At 38.7% G+C, this 24,387-nt stretch overlaps 1 protein-coding gene across 1 annotated transcript in view; it reads right to left on the reverse strand.

Moving 5' to 3' along the window:
• wnt4 (wingless-type MMTV integration site family, member 4) overlaps positions 1 to 24,387 on the reverse strand; it is a 48,710-nt gene that overhangs the window by 16,353 nt on the left and 7,970 nt on the right. Inside the window, exon 2 of the mRNA XM_077725860.1 lies at positions 18,774 to 18,841. Within this exon, the coding sequence (XP_077581986.1) occupies positions 18,774 to 18,793 (20 nt within the window). The 5' untranslated portion in view covers positions 18,794 to 18,841. The remainder of the gene's footprint in view (positions 1 to 18,773; positions 18,842 to 24,387) is intronic.

The following is a 24,387-nucleotide window of genomic DNA, read 5'->3' on the forward strand; positions in this document are numbered from 1 at the left end:
AAGCGGGGTCATCCGGGAGGGACTTTGACTAGAGCTGCCTCTGCTCTGCATTAAGCGAAACCACACGAGTGGGCTTGGGAATTTGATTAGGATTCTGAGGGGACATGAGATGTTCCGGGAAACCTTGCTATTGGAGGAAGCCCTATACCTCATGGTTAGGTGGGGAACACCTTGGTATCCTCCTGGAGGAGTTGTATAAAGATGCTAGGGAAAGCAGAGTCTGGGCTTCCCTTCGGAAGCTGCTGACTCGGTGATCTGTCCTTGAATTATAAGTGGTAAAAGATGGACATCTGTGTAGATGCTCATCTTGGTCTCCTGTCTAATCCATCTTTCTTCTCGTTAACATGCTCTCCTGGTTTCTAACTCCAATTCAAAATTATGCACGTGTTAATTGTAGAGCTCACACTTCTTGGGGAATTACAGTGTTGTCCATATGTATGTCTCGACTTGCTCTGCAATTTTCTGGCAACCAGTTCTGACCTTTCCCCATGACCTCCAGCATACCTTTAATTAACCCTTAAGATAAGTAGTAGACAGAGAGGATTCACGATTTCGAAAGTTATGACAATTTTCAATTATGGTACAGATTTTAGGGCGAAATCTCAAGTGCTACACATGCATGATTTGATTCAGGGGGCCCCATAAAACTTTTTCATTCCCCTCTACAAGAAGGTTGAGTTTATTCCACCTGACTTCAGGCAAAGGAATTGGTCGCCTGTCAATCATATGGAACATTTACTGAAATAATCTAATTTTTTAATCTAATACCTAATTCAGTGTGCATTTGTGGTCAAGTTAAGATCCAGTGTATATAAAAAAAAAATTCTGGCTGGCTGAATGCCAGAGAAGGGGCACCACTATACATTGAAATTGTTTTAAAAATACTTATTTTAGGATTCCAGATGGAGAAAATTGTTTTCCATACTGAATTATCTCATATTAGATATCTATACGAGATCATATAGATGGATGGATTTCAGACTTAAACAAATACAGATGAATGTCAGCAGCATTTGTATTTATGTTGGCTGATCTCGTTTCACTTGGTAAGTTTTTTGGGACGGAGCTAAGAGATACAACCCACTGAGATGAGGCTACCACACCCAAGATGGCAAATACACAGCAAAACGTTAATATGAATTTAGGGTTTATAATACCATAAACCCAAGGAATTGACGACTATTTGCTCTATGACTGAACCACACTTTCCACATTCTAAAAATCACTGATCTCTCAATGTGTGTGAATTTACAGAAACCAGCTATATCACAGATTGCCCAACAGAGAGCGTAAGTGAGCAAAGAAGTCTACTGATGAGCAGTTCAAAAAAGAAAATCAATACAATACTTAATCATGCAACAAGTCTTATCTATCAGACAAAAAACATAAGATATGCAATTCAGAGGTACCCCCAGAGTGAATAATTATGAAACAATGGAGGGTTTTAATTACTTTTAGAAAGGTTTACACGTCAGTCCAAAACATTCATGCGTTGCCATGTCTTCATTCATTGTTTTTTACATGCAAATAGCTGTTTTGTGCCTTTATATAATTTACGAACACTTGATCAGTTAAAATACACATCAGTAAATATATTCAATGATAAAAAGAGCAAATGAGAAGTGCAGTAGTAGTGATTCATATCTGAATATGTATATATATTTATGTGTGTGTATATATGTAAATGTATAATATATATCAGTGGCGGACCGTACATTCCCTAGTGATGCCTTCAGCAAAAACTATTTCATGACTATAAAACCTCTACTGCAGGCAGCTACAGCTGCGACACAAAAATAATCAACTAATCAATGCACTAAAATGGGGTAAAATCCACTTCCTAGCAGCATTTATTGATTAAATAAAAACACTGGAGCTTAAATAAAAACATCAGTCTGTGATCCAGATATTTCTTAGGCCAGCAGAGAAGGCCTTGAAGGCCCTCACGGCACACCACTGATATAGATATATAAATGTGTGTGACTATATATATATATGTATGGACTCGCTTCGTGAGTGTCATTCATAACTTCTATTGTAACCTCTTAATGAAACACCTAAAGGGCCATATGTTTATTTCTGTGTGTGACAGATAAAGACTGCAAAGACATAAGGGGTCATGAGAGAACAGTTCTGAGCCCGGACATGTTACCCTATCGACCTCTCATCACCATGACAACAGGAACTGGCACAAATATCCGGCACAAAGGCACTCTGGAAAAGCCCAGGTTTTATATTGCTGCTGGTTTGACACTCCTGGCCATCACCCCGGTAACATCAATGCTTCTCAGACCTCTAACATTTACTCTACGGTGAGACACAAAAACACCAGCACACATTCACACGTACATATAAACAAAACGTGAACGCAAGTAAGAGTTATTTCAATTCTGACAAGAATTTTCCTCTTTCACTTTCTGACCCTTTACTTGTATTTATCTTTGTCTCTTTTGCATGACACACCTTTATATACACTGAAAGTGGTTCTTCATCTGCTGCATTATAGACTGGAAATTGACATGACGTGGTGTAATATTATTATTAGATATGGTAAAACCAGATCATAAAATTCGACAAAAGTCACAGGTATTAGAGGCATATTCATGTATCTCATATTGGAAAGAAAATATAGAATTTGTACTACCCTGAGCTTTTAAAAAGCCATTTGTGGCTATTGTGAAAATACTAGAAAAATAAACTAACAGAACTGGAGCACCTAATCATGTCAACAATGATACACATTTAAACAATTCCATCATACTTACATTATGTATGTCTCAAAACATTTTTTAAATGACATGAATGGGAAATTGTAATATTTTTACAGCATTTTAACAAGCCTGCAGTCAGAATCGATTGTAGAAGAATCGATTCGTTTTGGAATGTATTACATTAATTTAATAAGTAGATTTTTGCAAAACTGTATACGATTTCTCCATTGACAGTGATGTTGGCTGAGGTGGTAAAGATATGCCATAAAGATTTTTTAACTGAGTGAACTGAAGGATGTAACGTGATGCTTCGATGCTGGCGGCACTTAAAATGTCACTCAAATGGTTATTTTACTGCGTGACAGAAGCGATTTGGTTGCTGTCACACAAATTAATCAGATTTTAACTGGACTCCTTTCTCCCCTTTCTGCCTATTTGTGTGTTGTACCTAGCGTGTAGTAACTCATTAGCTAAGGTTGTTGTGTCCTCTGGCCTCCAATGTCTCACCAACAACACAGAGTTCAGAGGTCAAATACCCTTTGGCCTCTTCTGCCGTGCTTTGTTACCCCTTCCTCTCATCCTCCTGTTGTCTCCATCTTTTATTCTCCTTCTTGGAAGATTTGGACATTTTCACCAGGTGCAGTAAAATAGTGTGAAGTGCAGTGAAGTAAAAGAGCATGAGTTGTATAGATATATCTGTGTGTATGTGTGTGCTGTCAAGGGTTAGGTCAGTCAATGAACAGCTGAGAGAGGTGATTTAGTCTGTATAGAAGTAGCCCAACTGTCATAACAAAGACACAATCTGACAGCGGTCCAAACCGAGACAAAGAGGAGTCACACACTGGCCCCTGAGAGGCACCCAAAGACAAAAAACACACACCCGTACTTGCACGCGAACCCACACAAACACACTTATGCAGACAATAGGGAGTCAACGGAGGGCTCCCAGAGGTCTTGTGGAGGTCCAGGGGCCAGACAGAGTTCCACAGAGGTGTCCATTACAAAGCCTGCTAGACGTTACTGGACCACAGTGAGCGAGACCATCCATGTTGCCCATCACAGTAAAAACTAAATATTAATAATAAAATACTTAAGGTAAACTTTTCTCCATTCCTGATGTCAATTCTACTGTGTAGCTGGTTACCAGTCGAGGCTGTACGTTATTTTTTTTGTCCAGTCAGCTAAAATAAGAACAAGATAGAAAATTGATGGAAATAGGCCCGCCTTTGTTTTAATACTCCGTGGATATATTTCACTCTTTACTGTGACAATAACAGCAAAAGTCTTTATTTGTCATTTTAAGATGATGAGAAAATAAGGACTTTGTTGTTCACCCTGTGAGAGAAATCAGTTCTTTTCCCTCTCTTCTGTTATGTATCTTATGTCCTGAAGGCCTACCCAACCATATTGAAAGGGTAAGTGTGGTCTATCTATCCCATTAGGGTCCGATTAATCAACCTTTTCTTCAGAGTCGAGGAGCGTGATGAGGAGAGGCATAGAGCCTCCTGTAATCCATGGACCCCCTCCTTCTTGCCTCCACATTGCAACCCATCCACCTGCTGTGGCTTTGTTTGTGGCTTTGGAGGAGCTTTGGCTTGAAGCAAAAAGCCACCATTGACCACATAACATCTACACAACTCCATTCACTTAAGGCATAGATGGTAAAAAAAAAATTAAAAAAAACCCCAAAACACTTCTTGACTGGGTGTGAATGCCATTGGAGATGTCTTTGGTCCATTGAGAAAATAATTGCGATTTTTCCAAATCATTGCTTCAAACTTCATATGATTGTATTGCCTTTATATATTGCCTTATTATCCCACTCAAAGACTGGACATGACCGCCTCTATTTTGAGACAGAAACTACAATTATGCATGCATTTCCAATTTCCTGTGTGTACCAACAGGAGAAGCAACACTGAGGATTTCAGAGGTATATTATATGGAAGAACCTTCAGTTCCTTAGGCTTAGGATATGTTAAGCAATGTTCTCAGCATCATTTTCTCCTCAGAACAGGAAATCAGATAGTTGTGTTCAGCTGCAAAGGTCTTTCCAAGTATTATAAGCATACAGGAGAGGAGCTGTGTGAAACAACAGTGGATAGCTCCAGGTTACCAGTATTCATGGATTTCCTTTCACCATTCAGGCAATTGTCAATTTGACCCAAAAGAAAACACACATTGGGGAATGTAATTTGGTTCCGGTCCTATTTTTTTAGTGTCCTAATCTGCGTCACTTCTCACTGTCGTGAAGACTCAGCCAAGGGGTGTTTACTACAACTGTGTACTTTCTCGGCTGCCCAGGTACTGCGTGCCAATAAACAACTAATAAAAATGTTTGTATACTTCTTGGTGGCAGTAAAACGATTAACTCCTGCCAACCTGAACTCCCAATTTGGTACTAATGCAAAACGTCTTTCTTGACGTGGCGGTAATAAGGTTTCTACTATGTGCTGAGGTCTGCTTTCAGATTGACGCTCTGTAATGAAATGCCGATTCAAATGATATAGCCTCCACCAATCCGTAACTTTTCTATGATAATAATAACAAATTGGGTAACCCGAAAAGTAGTCTGATCATACCATGGCTCTAAAAGTGTTCGTATACTGTACCTGAGACTGACACACAAAGCACTCATATGCACAGGAGCAACCTCGGTCATAAAACCACTGGGCTCCAAAGAGAAAAGCCTTGTCAAACTCTGCCAGGGTCCTTTTAGTAATCCTGATGGCTTTGCCACACACACACACACACACACAAACACGCTAGCACGCACCCACCCACCCACACACACACACATATTACATAGGTTGGTGCTCGAACACACAGTGATGTTGTATAACCCGCAGGCCGGGTGTTAAAGCCAAGCAGAGCTACTGGCGACAGGTCGGGCAGAGGAGATGGCTTACAAAGCCTATCATACAGTGGAATGCAGTCTGGGGCACCTGGTCATCAAACCTCGCAGTGCATGTTTGTTTGTGAACATGTTCACTTTCATGTATTTTGGAATGTGTGTTGATGTGCGTGTGTGAACTCCCAGAGAGGGCACTCATAATTGGGGCTTATCGCCCTGAAATGGTAGAAGGAGAGGTGCCAGGGCAGGATTGGGACCGTCTGACTAGATCTGCATTTAGTTGTGATGGTGGTAATGAGTCATTCGGATCTGTATGAGGAAACTTGACTCATATATTTGGACTTGGCCACCACATAATATCTAAAAATGTTCTTTTATATGTGCCAATCAAATCTATGTAATGAGTCATGTATTATTTGACTGAATGATGTAGTGGCAATTAGCCATTCTTTCATTAGTCTGCTCTAAAAAAAAGATGAATTTGTATATTTTCTAATAATCTGCTATTGTTTCTTTTAGAATGTTCAGTTAACTTACGCTGATTATAATATGTAAGTCAAAGGACATTGATTATTTTGATTACAAACAATTCAGCTCTATTTATCTTCTATGTCCATGTGAAATAAGTGCCAAAACAAGACAAACAATTAAAACAATTTCCCACTAGATGGAAGATAAGTAGCTTAGAAGATGACTCAATGGTAAAACGTAAATATAATAAAGTCATTCGAGCAAATGATGCTGCATCTTAACAGCTTGTGGAGTAAACTTGTCTTTTAGAAATGTGCAAGTAAAAAGAGAACAACAAAACAGAAAATATTGATTGATCATTAAAGCAAAATCTCCCCTCATATCCTAACGGCTGCCCCAGAACTTTAAATCGTAGAATGACCTCTCACATCTGAACAGCCTAAGTGTCTTCCTTGGCCACGTTAATTCACATGAAAACACTAGGACAGTAGACAACCCCACCCAAGGATGACTACACTAAGTGTCTGGCTCCAGCAGGCATGAAGAAGACCATCTGGTGGATCAACCCACATAAGGCCGGACAGCATTCCAGAATGGGTTTTTCAAGGAATTTGCAGAGCAGCGCAAAGATTTCCACACTGACATTATTTGTCTCCAAGAGTTTCAAAGTGACAGTTAATTGCAGTTCCTACAAAAAAGCCACACGGCCAGTTACAATAACTATCAGCCATTCTTCCTCCTTCCCTCAACACTTTTTATTTTGTGACTCAAGAAGATCCATTGCTGCTGCTCCCGACTTAGCCCCCTGCCTGGATTACTAAAAAACGGATATGTCAGCTGCTTGCCTGAAAACAGTCACTTGGAACTCAATGCATCTCCCAGCAACTGGGTTCTACGTTGGAATACTACAAAGCTTATAGGGCAGAAGCATCCTTCAAGAATATCGTAATGATGGGGCCCAACTAGTGTCGTTGCTCATAACCCTGGTCTTTGGTCTGTTGACCCATTACTGTATTCAAATAAAAAACAAAACAGTATGCATTCAACAAAAGTTGCTCTCATCCTCCTAACAGTCTCGTTATGCAAATCTCAGAAGACTTTTCCTGGAATAAAAACACAATACCACTATCCAAAACAGCTCAGTCTCACATCTCTTGCTTCCACAGACTAATATTAACCAAGCCAAATGGTATTATAAGTTAAACCGGAAACCCAAGTTGTCTTAAGCCAGTCGCTCATAAAGACCATATTAAAGCAAACTGTGTGTTCAGTAAGTACTGCAATTGGAGAGCATGTATTCAGGGGGTAATACAGTTAAATCTGACAGGGGATCAGTCATCAATCATACAGTGTGGTCGTTGTGCTTTCATCACAATTGATCTCGTTAGGTTAGAGTGCATGGATATAGGGAACAACTATCATATTTTGTCTTCTTAGTATATTTTGGATATTGTCCGTTGATGGTGCAAAACTGGATATTCTTCCCTGCATGTCATCTAGACATCTGCTAAATTGTTTTTATATTTCTCTCTTCACATGATAACAGCCAGGACTGTCCACAGTTGAACGGGGAGCCGTTTCGGACACATCCTGGATTCAGTCAGAAGATGCCGACAGACCCTGCAAAACGTCTAAGCAGAAACTAAATTTCTGGCCATACACACATGGTGTGGTTGTAATTTAAAACGTGCACAGACATCAGGTTGCAGGATAAGTTGATGCTGACCACCATGGCTCCATTTCGAGCAAGTCACATGGAGACATACTCCAAATTGAATATTGAAATTGAATAAAAACTAAAATGGTATGGACACATTTACATCACTTCTTAATTGACACTGAGCTATCAATGTTCCCATCAAGCAAGTCCCAAAGGATGACACATTATTATTTTACCCCATGGTCAAATTCTGTCATTGCCTTCTCCTGTCCCCAATATTATTATGATTAATCACACTACCAGTAATCATTGCCCGTCTCCATTTATATGTTCCTTCACTCATCTTCCATGGCTCCAGATGACTGTCTGGTGTTCAGGGCACAAGACAATAAGATCCAGATGTGTGATCGATAGTGGACAGACAATGCTCATAAGCTATGAGGCATTATGGTATTAAATTACAGATCTATGGTCTGCCTTGTAGCTGTGTGGGTGATTAATGGGACATTACTGGTATTGAGTGAGACTCAGACATAGGGGAATAGCGTGTATATAGCATATACAAGGAATGGGTTTAAAAGTATTCCAAAACAGAACCCAAAAGTGTAAAATTGGGTTTATAACAGTAAACATATTGACTTTCTTTGGCAAGAGACTGCAACACTGCTGGATGCCAGGATTTAATTAGGACATTTGGCAACTCAATAATACTTCATAATGGCACTTGCTGGGTATAACCAGAATAGTTGGACCCAGGGTCCTGTATCTCATGGTTCAACATATAGAAATGTTATCCTAATAAATATTCACACATTGAACATAGAAAACTATTTGTCTCCGCCTATTTTTCTCTCTAGAATACACAGTTCCTTTCATCTATTCTTCGTGGTGTCTCGTATGTGTTTCTCTTACACTGACTCATTTTTGCCTGTGTATCAGAAAGCAGTACTGCACTACGTTATGGCTGCGGTGTCATATGCTGAGCAGATGTGCTTTTATGGAATATCTGGGTGGCTCGCATGATAGCTTTTGATAAGCAAAAGATCACATCTGACTGCAATAAGTACAGATTTGAGGGTTTTTTTTCTTGCAATGAATCTGCCTGTTGGCATGGTCTAATAAACAGTATGGTGCAAAGAGGCCATCAGAAAGATTCATTATATACATGTATATTGTAACAGCTAATAATATGCAATGTTTAAAAATATATATGTTTCTTTTTGTTTTAACATAGATCTCTTTCTGGAAGTTTATTACTCCTAATATGCAAATAATGCATTGGAGCAGAATTATTATTATTATACTTATACTTAATATTATTATCAAGTAATTTTAAGAATATAATTTCAAACTTCCCTTCACCCAATGTATTTATGTATTTATCATCAACCTGTTACCGTATTGCATTATATGTGAAAAATGGGATGCCCTCCAAATGTGGCGCTTGCGTGTGTGCGCATGCATACGTCTGTGTGCGTCTGATATGTTTGTATGTGTTGGTTCACAGTTTAACTAGCTGTGGGTGTTTTGGCTGAGTTATGTTTTGGCTTGCGTGCGGCCTCGGGCAGCAGGAAAGGAGGTGAGGGTCACTATGTGTTTTGGGGTCACATTATGGGTCTCGCATGAAATTGCCAAGTAGCCTCACACATTCACAGACAGGCTGGTTCCGCAAAGGTTCCAGTTAAGTGGGTTCATCGTTAAGCAGGAGCAATTTTTAGTGGTTTATCATTTAGATGTGACATTGCACTTCTTTTGGGAGGCTGATGGTGTGTGTGTGTGTGTGTGTGTCTGTGTGTGGATGCAGATGCATACTAAAAGACTGTGTATCTAGATTTTGCCACCCAGGATGAGGCTACAATTGAGAACAAGCCCCCAGGCTAACTGTGTAGAGGCATCTGTGTTTAGGGTGCTAGTGACGGAACTCTTCCTAGTTTTGTTATATTTTCCAACAGTGCTTTTCATGAACCTGTGATGGTATTTGTGTATGGGTACATGTGAAAGTATCGGTAGCGTTGGCTCAGTTGGATGTGCAATTTTATATTGGTACATATTTCTGTATTAGTGGATTAAGTGTGCATGTGTATGTGTGTGGCATGTGTGTGTCTGTGCGTGCATGTGTGCTTTGGGCCTGTAGGGCAGATTTAGGATGACTGATAAGTTCTTAACATTGTTGAGCGACACCTGAGACACCTAGCTATGCAGATGGATATCACTCAATACGTTATCAATAAAATCTCTCCCCTGTTATTCTTTCATTCACACTCAAGTGTACACGCACAAACACGTCATCTGTGCACACATTTACGTGCCTAAACACAAATAAAATAAATAGGAAACAATGAAATAGGAAGAAACAGCAATTGTGTGTGAGTGTGTGTGTGTGTGTGTGTGGTGTGTGTGTGTGTGTGTGTGTGTGTGTGTGTGTGTGTGTGTGTGTGTGTGTGTGTGTGTGTGTGTTTGAGGGGTGCTTGCATGTCACGTCGGAATGTATGTCAGGCAGGTGAAAAATGAGGAAACTGTTTTGTAGACAAAACGAGTGGAATTAGTACCACACACACTCAAACATCTTTCCACCATTAAATGGGCTCATGGCAAGGGCTGTCTAAATTTATTGCGTCAAAAAATACCAGGGATGTTTAGTTTCACTTTGATATATTATTGTAACCAGAAAGAAAATATACCTATAACACTGCGAAGTTTAAAAAGGGAAACCAAACTATTTATACATTGCAAATGTTGTATTCAATATGCCTGTTATTTTAAATTGTGAACATAGTCCAACTTGAGGAAATATTTCACCTAAGATTATACTATGCACGGCCTGCTGTTTTCTATGAACATTTTAAATGTCGTATATGAATGATTTTGACTAGTATGAGCATAGTCCTATCTGACAATGTGTTGTATTTGGTGTGTGTCAGACTGTGGTATTGTGTCAACAATCCGCAGACGTACAAAAGGCAGACAGATTGAAGGCAGGAGAGGTTACTAATTCTCAACAAATTGGCTTCTGGTCAGGACACAGAATCTCGCTGATGACAGAGGCACGTGAGTGAGGTAACATCGAATCTGCCTTTACTCCAGACTTTTTTTTTAATCTTTGCTTCCAGTATTTTTCACTTGAATTTGCTCTTTTCTCACCCATCTTGGTCATTGACACATTCCTGTCCTAGGTTTTTTTTTCCTTATGTATTTCCAAGCAGGCCAGTGATACTACAGTGACACAGGCCCATTCACTGGCAGACACCTGACACTGAGGCACTACGCTCTCACACAGATTAACACTGGCATTTATCCATGGCTCTCATATGATTCCTTCTATCTCAACCACAATTCCCAGCTTTCTTATTGTCCAAAATGTGCTTTGCTATTAAATTATACTAGTTGTCTTAAAATAAAAGTACCATGACATCCTCAAATTTCCAGAAGGACAAACTGCTTTGAATTAAATTGCATATAAACCTATGCAGAACACTGACAAAGATGCCCTCCATCATAGACAACACCTGCACCCATGTACTATGGGCTAAGAGATGTTTCTGTTCCTGGACTGTCAGATGCTCAACTATTCATGCTCACATTCCCTCCTATGAGAATGAATTAGGAATAAATTATACATTTTTGATTGGGGGAGGAACTTAGATAAGCAATATACAGAGAAAACAATAGTATAATGAACTGGTATGTTTATAAGTAAGCTTAACATACTAAGAGATAGAATGGAAGAAAAACTGATGTTACTCTCTTTTATACTGTTTTCAGTGTTCAGAGGAAAGCTCTCTCACAAATGGCCCTTTCTTTCCCAGAGAACATGACATTAAGCGCATTTTAAAACACATTTAGTCATACCAAAGGAAACCACAAAATTCAGGTTCAAACCCTCAACTTCAGAATTTTGAGGCACTAACCACTTGGTAGACTTGACAACTTTTAAAACAATTAATTTGCAATTGAGTTTGCTGATTAGCCACAGAGGCGGCATTGTGAAGTCCTCATTAGTAAGGCTGCCTCACAGTCGCCAATTTAAAGACAAATGTTTTATAGGTGTGAATTGTGGGTTTTCCTAAATGCACCCTGTGGTTGGCTAGAAGCCAATCAAGGCTGTACTACCATCTCTCTCTCACAAAGTAAGCTTAGATAGTCTCTGACTCAACAGCCAACAAGCCTAGAAGATTGATGAATATTCATAGCAGACAGGTAAGAGACACGAGAATTCCAGATATTTGGTAAAAAGCAATGATTCGTCAATATTTCACTGTCAGACACTGGTTCAGTTTGAGCCACATAGCATAGGCAGAAACTGGAAATGAAAACACATGACTGGGGATTCTCTCTATGGTTCATCAGTCTGTGTCTGTCTGTTAGCACCTGAACCCTCTGCTGAGATCTTATCTCTCAATCACTGCATGGAGTGCATTCCTGTCAACTACACACACGCACGTACATACACACACACACACACACCTGCATGTTCAAGGCAAAACATCAAAATGTGAAGAACTGCAGTTTGAGTAATCTCACATTACGCTCAGTCGTGACTGCAGTCACTTATCCTCTAAAACATCTTTTCCACATTTTTTATTTGTATTCTCATATAAACAACTGTTTGGCACGTGTGCATATTTTTGATACCTCTTATCAAAAGTCACTAAAATCAATCAATCAATCCAGGATGGCAAGTGAGCCTGTTCTTGATCGAAATACAATCACCAAAGTTGGTGAAAATATCAAAATACAGGGGGGCATTTCAGAGAAAATGTTTCTATCTAAAATACAAATAAAAAACTTATTTTTTTTACAATTATGTACAGTAATACCTCAACCAAGTTCATTTAAATCTTTTTATGTTATGTTCCGAGCGCGTTGCCGTGCAAAAAGTCTTGAATGATGCCGCTGAAGGGTTTTCCAAACTGAAATATTATAATAAAGCAAATTGTACATTCAACTTGTCTCGTTAAAACATATTTGGTAAGTGACAGCCTCTGAAACAGTTCTAACACTTAGTCACGCAATATGCTGTTTTTTATTTGCGATTTGACAATATTCACAAGACAGTGTCTATGCACGTCTATGACCTACACTGCACTTGTCAATCACCTCAGCCTGATAGGATTTCCGTGGGAACCAGTGCACCATGGTTGACAACTTTCACTCAAGTGAAAGCAGTTCCTCCATTAGGTAAAACATGAACAAACACATGCACACAAACACACATGTGGACTCACACTCAACAGACGTGACTGATGAGTAGCAGTATTATAGTAATAGGGACCCCACTAGGCTACCCGAGAAGAATATGACCTGCACTATTCATACTTGCCGCGGTCCCTGCTGATTTACAGGGAAATGCCCCGAAGTTTAAACATAATCCGACCCTTCAGCACCTCCTGCTCTTGCTCACTCTTGTGCACCCACACAAGGCACACACAAGTACTTCCAAACCCGAACATTATTCCCGCTCACCTGTCACATTGGCACAGTATTTGAATGTACTGTTCGGATTGTTGCTCTCAGACAAGTAGCCATGTCACAACACTATTAAGGTGTTCTAAATATGGGATTATTCTAATCATTAATTAGGCATCTGAGTATTCCCGAAGTATGAAAATGGCCTTGGCAATTTTTCTTGAGTTCATCTCCACTTCTTTAATGGGAATTACTTGTATGTGTCTTAGCTCAAGTTGGAAAAATGTGCCTGTGAGCCAGTTGCTCTTCTTGCGGAATTCATAATGAAGTGTTTAGTAGCTCTGTGACTATTCTGGAAATTGAACTTAATGATGAAATATGTTGTGGCAGCCCGCATAAAGGTCTGTCTGCTTTGTTTAGGCAAAACTGAAATAAGCCTAGGCTGTCAGTCCACTTAGTTTCATTTGGACCAATATTGTTAAAATGTTCTCTCGAGTTAGTTTTTTTTTTCTTTATTTTTTTTTAGCTTGTTTGTAAAGTACCATAATTTGCACACGTGGGCCTAATTATAAAATAAATAAACAAAAATGCAATCAAAACCTTTGACATGTTTATAACTAGAGCATTAGATATAGAAGTCAAAGAGCATTCTAGGTGTCATGCAGCTGTAATTCATTTCTTTTACATTTTGTGCCAAAATTAAACTGAGCTTCAGTAAACAAAATCACATCTGTATGAAATTAAAAACCATGGGGAATCTAATTGGATTGTGGTCAGCTACTGATGAGAAAAACTTTCCCCCTTTTCTATTTTGAATGGACCAACATGCTTATCTATTTATATGTATGCATGTATTTATATATGTATTTATATATTAACTTGAATGAATAAAGTTATCTAATCAATCTCATCTTCCAAAATAATCCATTCCCTTCATTCCTTTAATGCTATCCAGATCCATTCCTTTCTTTGGAAGTAAAGAAATGATCTGTTAAAGCTTGGTGATTGTTTTCAATGCATCTTCATTCCATTTAACACAGATACGCAATTTACAGGTGACTTTACAGCATAGAAATGCAGACTACAGAGAAGGCATCCAGCTGGGATGTAAGGGGTGGGGCGAGGGAGAAGATAAGATACAGCTGGACACCAGGACTGACCCAACAAACTCTTATCAGTGTACAAAGCATTAAGAGATTTTGTGGGGACACCACCAGTCCTACCACATCCCTCTGTGGTATTCTAATAAGTGATAGTTAGAGTAAATGAGCTGGCTGATGTTAAATAATTGTTAATCATTTTTTCACATTTGGTTGCGTTTAATGTTGCAATTCACACAAGCAGTTTTGCCTAATCGCATACATTGACTGACTGTACAAGTAGTACCTCCCAAAGACTGTTAAAATTAGTTTTTTTTTATTAAATTACTTGTCATTATAACGCACATAGTTTTTATAATTTTTCCACTCAAAACATTCTCCTTTAAAATTGCTTTGTGTCAACTTTCCTCAGATGTTCCCCCATGTTTAAACCTGCACTCACCAGTTTTTCATGTCCGTTAATTTTCATTGGTGGTGACAGGTGGACAGCTTCTTTGCAGATTATGAATTTTGTACTTCAGGATTTGGCTAAATTCTTGTCTATTCCAACACGATTGAACGACAAAGTAGAAAAACAAAGCGAAAGGCAAAACTGTGATTTCTGCCAGGTAAATGTGACGAGCTATACAGAGAATCTGTTCATAGTGCAAAGGTGGTCTCTTTCCCAAATCGGAATTCACTGATATGGATTACTTCGATTTGGTCCCCCTGGATTTCCGAGCACTGTGGGAAAACCGTGAGTGTGAGTGTGTGTGTGTATTTCTGTGGGTTTTAACTCTGTGAGAAAGGTGTGCCTGTGTGCAAGAAGAGGTCTTGTTCAAGCCAAGGGCACAATACATCCTTTTCTCTGTCATGGTCAGGTCCATGGAGTCATATTAAACTCAATCACCACAAGCCAGCGGTGTTCTTTACACATGCCAATCTATACCTGCTTGTGTATGTTAGCTTGCTTAATTACTTAACTTTAACTGTTGATGTATGCTTAAAAAATATTGTATTCAATAATCGATTTTTGTTTTTTGATGAAATCTATTGGCAAAGATATCAGAGCGTTGTGGTTGTGGAAAATGTATTTGCTATTGAACTGCAACAAAATGGCTTTTCTGACCTTTTACTTTAATGTTAAGAGGTAGAATGTAACCACCAACGAGACCCCACCAAACATATTTGTATTGGTGGCAGCTGCTGGAAGAGGAAATGAATATAAAATGCTTTTTGTTTACCTGGCCTACACAGTCTTGAAAAATAACATGACAGAGACTTATGGCTCATGAAACAAAAAAGTCGAATGCACATTTTTTTTCCCAGTATCTTTGAACAGGATCTCCTGGGAGATTTGGGAAATATTCCCAGGCTGTTAAAGTCTTTTAAAACGAAACAATACTAGTTGAAAAGTCTTGTCCTAAATCCTATTCTACATCAATGGATGTTTTGTCGTGAAAAATTAGAACCTTTACTTATTTCAACTGGACACAAGTTTGTCTGTTACAAGTACCAACAAGAATTGAATCCTTGGTTATCTTTATAGGTTTCTGCAACTGGGTTCTTGCTAACATGGCGGAGTAAGAGTAGTGTTTGTATAGAGGGAGAGTGATGGTCCACTACTCATTTGATTTACAGCCTCCTTAATGAGTCTCTTTCCCTTGTGTTTGTGTCTTAGCATATCACCAGAATAATAAATGACTTTACTCAAGTACCTCCTTAAATTTAATCTATTTCTCTGACTGACATGTAAGCGAACACTAAAGTTACACATGGACACACAAACTGCTAAGGAAAGTTTTGAGAATGCTGGCATATGTTCACCATGAACATGCTTTCATTTCATTCATTGTATTTATTCAACAATGTTTTCCTCAAACATTCATTCATTCAACGGCACTGATGTACCTGTGCACCTGTTATGCACATTGGTTCTTTTAATATTGTATTATAGATTAAATCAGAGGGAGAAATGAAATGAATAATGTCTCATCTCATTTTCTGAACCACTACATTCTCATTAGATTCGCGGGGGGTATTGGAGCGTATCCAAGCTGATTCCGGACCAGAGGCGGGGGACACCCTGAATCGGTTGCCAGCCAATCGCAGGACACAAGGAAAGTGGGAGGAAACCAGAGTACCTGGAGGAAACCCACACAGGCCCAGGGAGAACATGCAAACTCCACACAAATGGACCAACCTGGATTTGAACCCAGGACCCCAGAGCTGTGAGGCCGACGCACAAACCAGGGCAACAGGGCCCCCCGGGAATAAAGTTTTATGCGATATTTATTTAGAGCAGTCATAGGCATTGAGTATTTCCTTAAGTTATTGTAGAGAACAACTAGGAAATCTAACCTGAAAATCCTGGAGTCATCCACCAGTGCAAGTGTGTGGAGGGGGTCATATGGAGGGGGACTGTTTAACTTGGCATAAGTGTTTTTTATGGCATGCCAGCCAAGACAGACATTGAGACCAACCTCACACCACATCTGAAGCTGCTTCCCAATGGCTTTCAGCTGAATGGTCCGAAACCTTCTCAGCACCCAAGCACTGACCTGAGTTAGCCCACAACGTTTGTCTTGCATAATATTTATGTGTGGTTTCTTCACACCTGTTTCATCTCTTTGTTTCCCTATAATTTTATTGCGGTGCATGGTAGATTTATGCTGCTGCCTTCAAATTGAATCAAGGAAATATGGAAATCTTATTGTATCATTTTTTTCATATCAGTATGTTTTGGGATCTGATTAGCTTTTCAAAAGAATATGCCACCTAGTCTTATGCACAAGTACATGTGTACTGAACATGAGTAAAGCTGGCTTACTCCACCCATCAAAGACCAATGGACACTATTTCCAGCCTCTTTTTTTACCAGTTCATCCACTAATCAAGTTTGATTTATTGAGTGTGTGTACTCATGTGGAGATGGATCTGTTTTAAGAGAAATCTAAGGTATGCGGCTCAAGTCCTTTGTCATAAATTCTCTCTGTGGCTTTTAAGCTTCAAGACCTCACACTAAGGAGGGCGTAAGAACTGGGAGAGGTCCGTGTGTCTGAAATGTATTCACTATACGTTTTACAGAGCTGTAATACATAGAAACTTTTGGTTGTAATTGAGAACCCTAAGACTGCTAAGGGGATTTTCTCTCTCTGCAAAGTGGTTCTTATGATGTCCAGACCTGTGTCTTTTACTTTTTGTGTTAATGCCTAATTTTGAAGGTGCGGAACAAACTACAATACATTTTGTGCCACACTATTTTAGGTTGAGTTAAAACTACAAGCTTGAGAAAATACAATTTATATAAATCCACATAAGGTGATTGTTAAAAGTATGCCATTTCGAATGCAATCTTCAAGGAAAGAAACATTTAAATATTTAGAAAGACAAAAGGTGTTCAAAAGTGAAGGCTCACAGCTTTATGAATATGCAATAATATTGATTTAACACTGCAATACAGTACATAATACAGCACAAGAGCATTTAGACATAGTATTTGAATTAATATTACTGTACTCTTCCCAGTTCTGTATTCTACTTCCTTCATTACTTTTTTCTTTCACATCAATCTCCACCTCCATTGCCTTACTCTTAAAATAAACTGACTTACCCTTCTTGTGAAATTCAATCCTCCATAGCACAACACTGAGAGAAGTACACCTCATAAAAGCCCTTGGGGCTTTACTCACTTCAAACACGGCCAACGATTAAAAGGTCATGTCTGTTTACTTACAACCCTCTCTGCACCTCTTTAAGTTCCCAACACTTCCTAATTCAATTACTAAGGGAAGCTGTATTCAGGTCTGAATTTTTATGAAATACATGACGTGGAAACTCCCCCAAACCTACATGCATGGATTACTCGCTGAGGGGAGATTTGTGGGACTGATGAGGGATTAGATGTCTCTACTTTTGCAGTTTCTTGTTAATAAGTATTTGGTCAACAACAACAAAAAGGTGTTACAATGATGCAAAACATGTTCTTTTGGAATTTTCATTCAAATACCAGAGTTAAGCTGACAGTTAAAAAAAAAAGCCTAAACGTTCATTCATTCATTTTCCTTACTGCCCATCCTTGAACGGGTTGCAAGAGCCTTAGACAGCTATTTTCAAGCAAAATGCAGATCGTACCCTAGACTGGTCGCCAGTCAGGCGTAGGGTATGCAGAGAGACAAATGACCATCCACACTCCCAATCATACCACCACTAGTGGGAATCAAACCTGCACCTGCTCACACCAAAGCCAGGTGAGTGAACCTCTAGACCACAAGATGTCTGATGTCTGCTCCTAGACTAAAATGCTGTAAAATTGTTATTTATTTGACCTGTTTTGCCTTGTGCAAAAATCAGTTGCAAGAGTGCAAATTCCAGCTACTTTACTTCAGCACAGGAACATTTAGTTTAAAAAAATAGGATTTTAAATCAGTGACCAAATGATATATAGAATCAGTGAGAAAACAAGATTTAAAATATTTGTTGGATAATTGATTCATGAATGATTTTTCACATAGACCCCAAAACAGAACTAAATTATAATACATTTAAAAACAATAACATCTGAAAAAAACATGGAATAAGAAGCAACTTACCCCAGACCGTTCGAATCCATTGTTAATGGCTCACAAGACAATCCTCACATTGGTCCAGCCTCTTGTGTGTCTTCAAATGACAAAAAGAAATAATCAAGTTGTGACATTTAATTCAATTTATAGCTTTGCTCTACAGTGGTGTAAATATTTAATTATGCTTTGGGTTGCTATGTGTGAATTAAAAAAAATCTGTGGATTGCATTCCTCTTCAGGTGTCTTCAGTTTTTGTATAATGAGAAAAGTCAACATTACTCATTTTGTATTTAATTGTAAGGAATTGGTGTATCTTTTTGAGACATTTAATACTTAAGAAGAATGAAGGACACTGAATTTAGAGCAAATAGTGGATGCCTTTCTTTGTGGTTGTCTATTTATATATTCTTGTTTTTCTTCTACAAAATATGTATAGATCCTGCCTTCCAATACATATCGAATATAACCTTACTCCACCAGATTTAATGAAAAACCTGTTTGAGAGCTGGACCAGCTACAACGGCGTACATCTGTATTCAAGCAGCCCTTTGTTGTACCCGGCCCAGATTTAGTAGTGGGTTGCGGGTAGCATACGGAGCTCCAACAGCCCACAACAGCTGAGAAAACACTGCTCATATGTAACTTGGTAGGATGCTTCAATGGTTCATATTAGCTTAGCTGCTGTTTATGCTGTGCAGCAATAGAGTAAATATTAGTGTGGCACTAAAGTGTTTTTTTTTTTACATTATTATGATTTTTATCACCATGGATACCATTTTACCAAGTTTGCACGACAATTCCAATTGTGAGCGGTCAGCATGTTATTAACAATGTGCAATTCTCAATGCTGGAATATACAATATTTTAAATGTCAACTCTTTGCCCCAATTGTCCGTCGGTGGTCTGGGTGGGAAGCACTTTTCTAATTGTGCATCTCTCCCAATATTAATTGGAATGTAGGGAAAAGGAAAAGGGCAGTGATTACATAACAAGACACAATGTGATGTCACATGGTGGTCAATTTCAAAATCTACTGCTTGCAAAATGCTTTTTCTCACAAAATGCAGTCAAATAAAAACCTAGTCAGATAACACACTTACCTCAATAGACTCTCCCATTATCAACCTATCCATTAAATAGTGGAACATGACTTTAGTGCCTCTATAAATCCGCTACAAATGCCGTGTTTAACATTGTTGTTGTCTTTGGGCTCCTTCCATCAGTAGTTGGCAGAACGAGTAAATTGCATGATTTGGCATGATTTTTATGTCCAATGACCTTCCTAACGCACGAGGAGCTTCAGTCGCTGGCTGTTGTGCAACAAACCTGCGCCTGCTACTTGGAAGGCAGCAGCATGTATCACTCTACTACCAGTGCATATCCTGTGATTAGCAATATTAAAGCCAAACCAAAATTATTTGGCTCTAAATGCGAGTAAAACCACAGGCAGTTAACCTCTCAATGCACACAAACACACATGCTGCTCGACAGTCTAGTAATAAGGAACACGTTGTAGCTGGGCCAATCCAGCAAAACGAACCTTGTGTCTGTGTATCTTTGCACATTTTGGCTGTTGCTGTTAGTCTTGGTTGACTTTTCTATCTCCTTTATTGATATGGAACTGTCACCACCTTCTTACTGGCTAATGCATCTGTGTGTTCTCACAGAAGGGCGCGGCGCAATAGTGATGTAACATTCCCGGCCTGAGAATTCAGTTTAAAAGGACTAAAAAGAGGATCAGAAAAGGGCTGCTTTGTCATTAGTCTCTCCATAATTATACCCAGATATTTAGAGATAATCTGCAAAACGAATTATGGACCGTATTAAATTCAATATTTCTAAGTGGGTTGGACAGTATTAGCCTTTCGAGTTGTTTCTAACAGAGAAATTTATAGCCACTGAAGACAGCCTAAATCTCATCCAATTGAAAGGAAGAAACATCATGTGACTGTCTGACTTGCGGTTTTAACTGAAAAGTTCCGTTTTTTATATTAAGAACTAAAGTTTTCCCTTTTCTCCCAGGTGGCTTTCAAGTATGAATCATATTGTTTGGATCAATGACCACATGAGATAGTGTTCTTGATACTGACTCCACCCATTAAGATTTAGGAAAAACAAAAAAGTGAGGATAGCATTAGTTAAGTTCCTCACAAACTAATTGTACTTTATTTATTTTAGTTTTTGGTGTGAACATAGTTAATAAGTACAGATAAAGACTTAAAATGAAATTACTTTAGCCAACATCAGCAAAAAAAGGTTTCTTGGACAGAAAGGGTATTTTTTTTTTTTTTTTTTGGTAATGGTCTCCAGTAAGAGAGATGTACTCCAGGATAGAAAACAAAGTGACTTAACTGAAAAATGTCACAAATCTCAGATCATACGTCAAATAGAGAAAACTCTGCCTCGGCCCCAATAGAATCGTAAACATACTGAATATAGGGACTACACGTTGGGCTCAACACGGACATTCACACACCAAACCAGATGAGGTCAAAGCTGAGTGGTTCATTCATGAGGAGGTCCTCAGGGAGATGGGTTGTGCCCTGCTTCCTCATAAAGGAGGATTTATAGAGTGTCCTGCAGCGCGTCTCGCCATTTGACAGCTCATGACCTGCATTACACATCTATCTCTGTCTCAATTCTAAACAGTCAATATATAACAGGAAAATGTGCAACCACAACTTGCCACAAGATTTTATAATTACTCGGATCGCTAATATTAAATTGATTGGAGACTGTTGTCTGGGAGTTAGATGTACAAGAGTGTGAATGCTTGTCTCTATATCATGTCGATTCTTGTGATGGGCTAGTGATCAGCGTAAGGAAAAATGAGAGACGTTTCAGGTAAATTCAGATAAAAACCTAATACGCAGTATTAGCCCAGTGCTCGTAGATATCTGTTATCCATGAAAAAAGACAGTGTGGTACAATGATAAACAGCATCATGTCTTGGCCACCTGGGTTTCTCGCATCTCGAAATTTTTCTTGTATCTAGCGATAATTATTTGCTCGAAATTTTCCTCGTATCTCGAAATGCTCGTATGTAGAGGTACCACTGTACATTCTAATTATCAAGATGCTAACTTGGCAAGCATTTACAATAAATACCTTGTTGAGACCTTGAGTTATGCTAATCAAGACTGAAAGGTTTGCAGACATCTGGCCAACTTTTAATTGACATACTAATCTTTCTGAAACCAAATGTCTGCAATTATTCAAGAGTTACTGCGCCTTGCAATGCACTGCTCATGAATCACTATTTAAAGTGATTCATGAGGAAAGTAGTCTTGCGGTCAACATAAATATGATACAGTATTTCAGACTGCGCGTGAATGCAATTAAAATGTTATGAAAAGAACAGATTTAATTACTTCTACAGGAGTCAGGAGACGTGTCTTTAAAAATAAATTGCGATAAGGATGGCAGTTTTATAACACTGGATTAGATCAGAGTTTTACGCAGGACTCGTTTAGTTCATGAGGTTTAATAATGTGTTTTCTTTGACTTCATATCCAAGGACAGTCAAGACAGAAAAGAAATTAATCTGCAAAATTTCACCTTTGATCATGTTAAACATAACAGATACTATCTAAGACTCTTTTACAACTTATCAGTCACAAACAACCCAAGAGTTAATGCATTTGTATTCAGTAGGAGGGGAGCAAATCGGCATATTTGAAGAAAGAACATATAAACAATGTACATTGAGTTGTTCTTTGCAGGCAGCATTATACCAGGCTCTAAACTTACCCTGAATCTCTAAAGTTTATGTCATTGGCAGTCCTTGCTTTTGAATTACAAACTGTGGTTTTATTGGATGTGATTGAAATGCTTTCAACTTTAAGTGGCAATAAATTTTGTCCGGTAAAAAAATCTATCGTGCAAAACCACTGTTTTGCTGTGGTGACCAATGAGGGGATAAGCCGAAAAGTCAGTCTTATAACAGTATGGATCAAAACCACAAGAGTAATGGACTGCATCCACATTTTTGATTGATTTTCTCCCTCATTTATTGGTGCCTGCACATTTTTCTATTAGGTTGATTAAACACTCTAGGCCATTTTTTTTATTAGGACAGATGGACGGATGAAGGGACCGACAGTCAGAAAAACATAGTAGGTAACTATACCATATGACATTGATGCCTGATGAATTATAATGCCTTACTGTCCATTGCTGTCAAGCATAACATTTCAGCTTGCGCCATAATTTTGTTTGGCTTGTGTCATTTCAGAACTCTTCATTACATCATGTTGAGTCATTCTGTGGTGCTCTTTTGCTTACTGCTATTTTCCTTTTGAGAGACCCATCTTCAATATGGCTCTGACTCAGTTTTCCAAAAAAAAAAAAAAAAAAAGATTTGGTTGAACTCTTGTTGAAGGGTTCATTGGTTCTATTTGCATGATGGGCACAAATCTAGACTACTGCGAGGCTAGACCAAGCAGAATTTGGTTTGAGATCATGTTTTTGTAGGGCAAGGGTGCTCAAGCGGGCTAGTAAGGAAATGACATAGTCGAAATGGTCTACCCATACAGATTTTTTTTCTAACAGAGGTGACTATCAAATATACTATGTGATGAGTCCTGCAGGAAATAGGAAAGTGAACAAGGAATTGTGAGCAGAAGCAAAGGAAAACAAAGAAATGTTGGCAAATTAAAAGGATAAATAGGCATTTTTTTCAACAGTTTGTTAATGCCATTCAGTTGTTCTGGAATATGCTAGGGCACAACACACTGACACCATTTGATCCACTATCTGTAATGCAGTAGATTCATTAACTAAAGGATAAAGTTAAGAAGGTGAATAACAGTTTGGAAAGTAGAAGGATTGTAAAAGGAAAAGTAAAGGGAGTGTTGAAGTCATTATATTATAAAAATTGTTTGTCTCTAGTGAAACATGTAGGAAGAACTAATAAAATCGACTGCAGTCATCTCCAAATCAAACCCTGGTCCTCCCTGCAATTGGGGCTCCATTCCCCCCTCACTCCATTGCGCAAAGAAAACCAGACCAGTGGCCATGACATTGCCAATTGAATTAACAGTTACACACCTCAATTCATGCCGATGAGGAGGAAACAAATTTAAGTCTAGCCAAGACCTGCTTTTATTAAGTTACAGCAGCTGACTTCATTTATTATTATTTTTCCATAAACTGACACATTTCTTCGCAGCAAGGGGGTCTAATTGCATATCTTTAGAATGTTCTTATCGTCATTTCAGCTAAAAAAAAATCATCTCCCTTATTCCTTGAGCACATTTTCTGAAGTGAATTAAAGTTCCATTTAAAGTACAGCACAGTTACCAATAAAATCAATGAAATTTGACGGTGGTATTCATTCGTAAAATGTGAAGCACCATTTTGCTTAGCCCGTTTAAATTACATGGGGAAATATTTTCAAAATCTGGCATTTGTTTGAAAATAAATAATGGCATACTGTGAAGATACGAAAAGAAGATAGTTCCACCACCATCAGAAGGTGAAGGAAGAGGGGTGGGTACTGCACATCTGTACAGTTTTTCTGGGAATACGTACATCTACGCCTTCATCCATCCATCAAGTTTTTTTTTCTTAAAAGGTGGGCTGGAAGCTATCCCCTCTTACATTGCACAGCAAAAAAAGTGTCCTGCAAAGCAGTAACTCC

This window comes from Stigmatopora nigra, chromosome 10 (assembly GCF_051989575.1).
Source record: "Stigmatopora nigra isolate UIUO_SnigA chromosome 10, RoL_Snig_1.1, whole genome shotgun sequence".
NCBI classification, from domain to species: Eukaryota; Metazoa; Chordata; class Actinopteri; order Syngnathiformes; family Syngnathidae; genus Stigmatopora; species Stigmatopora nigra.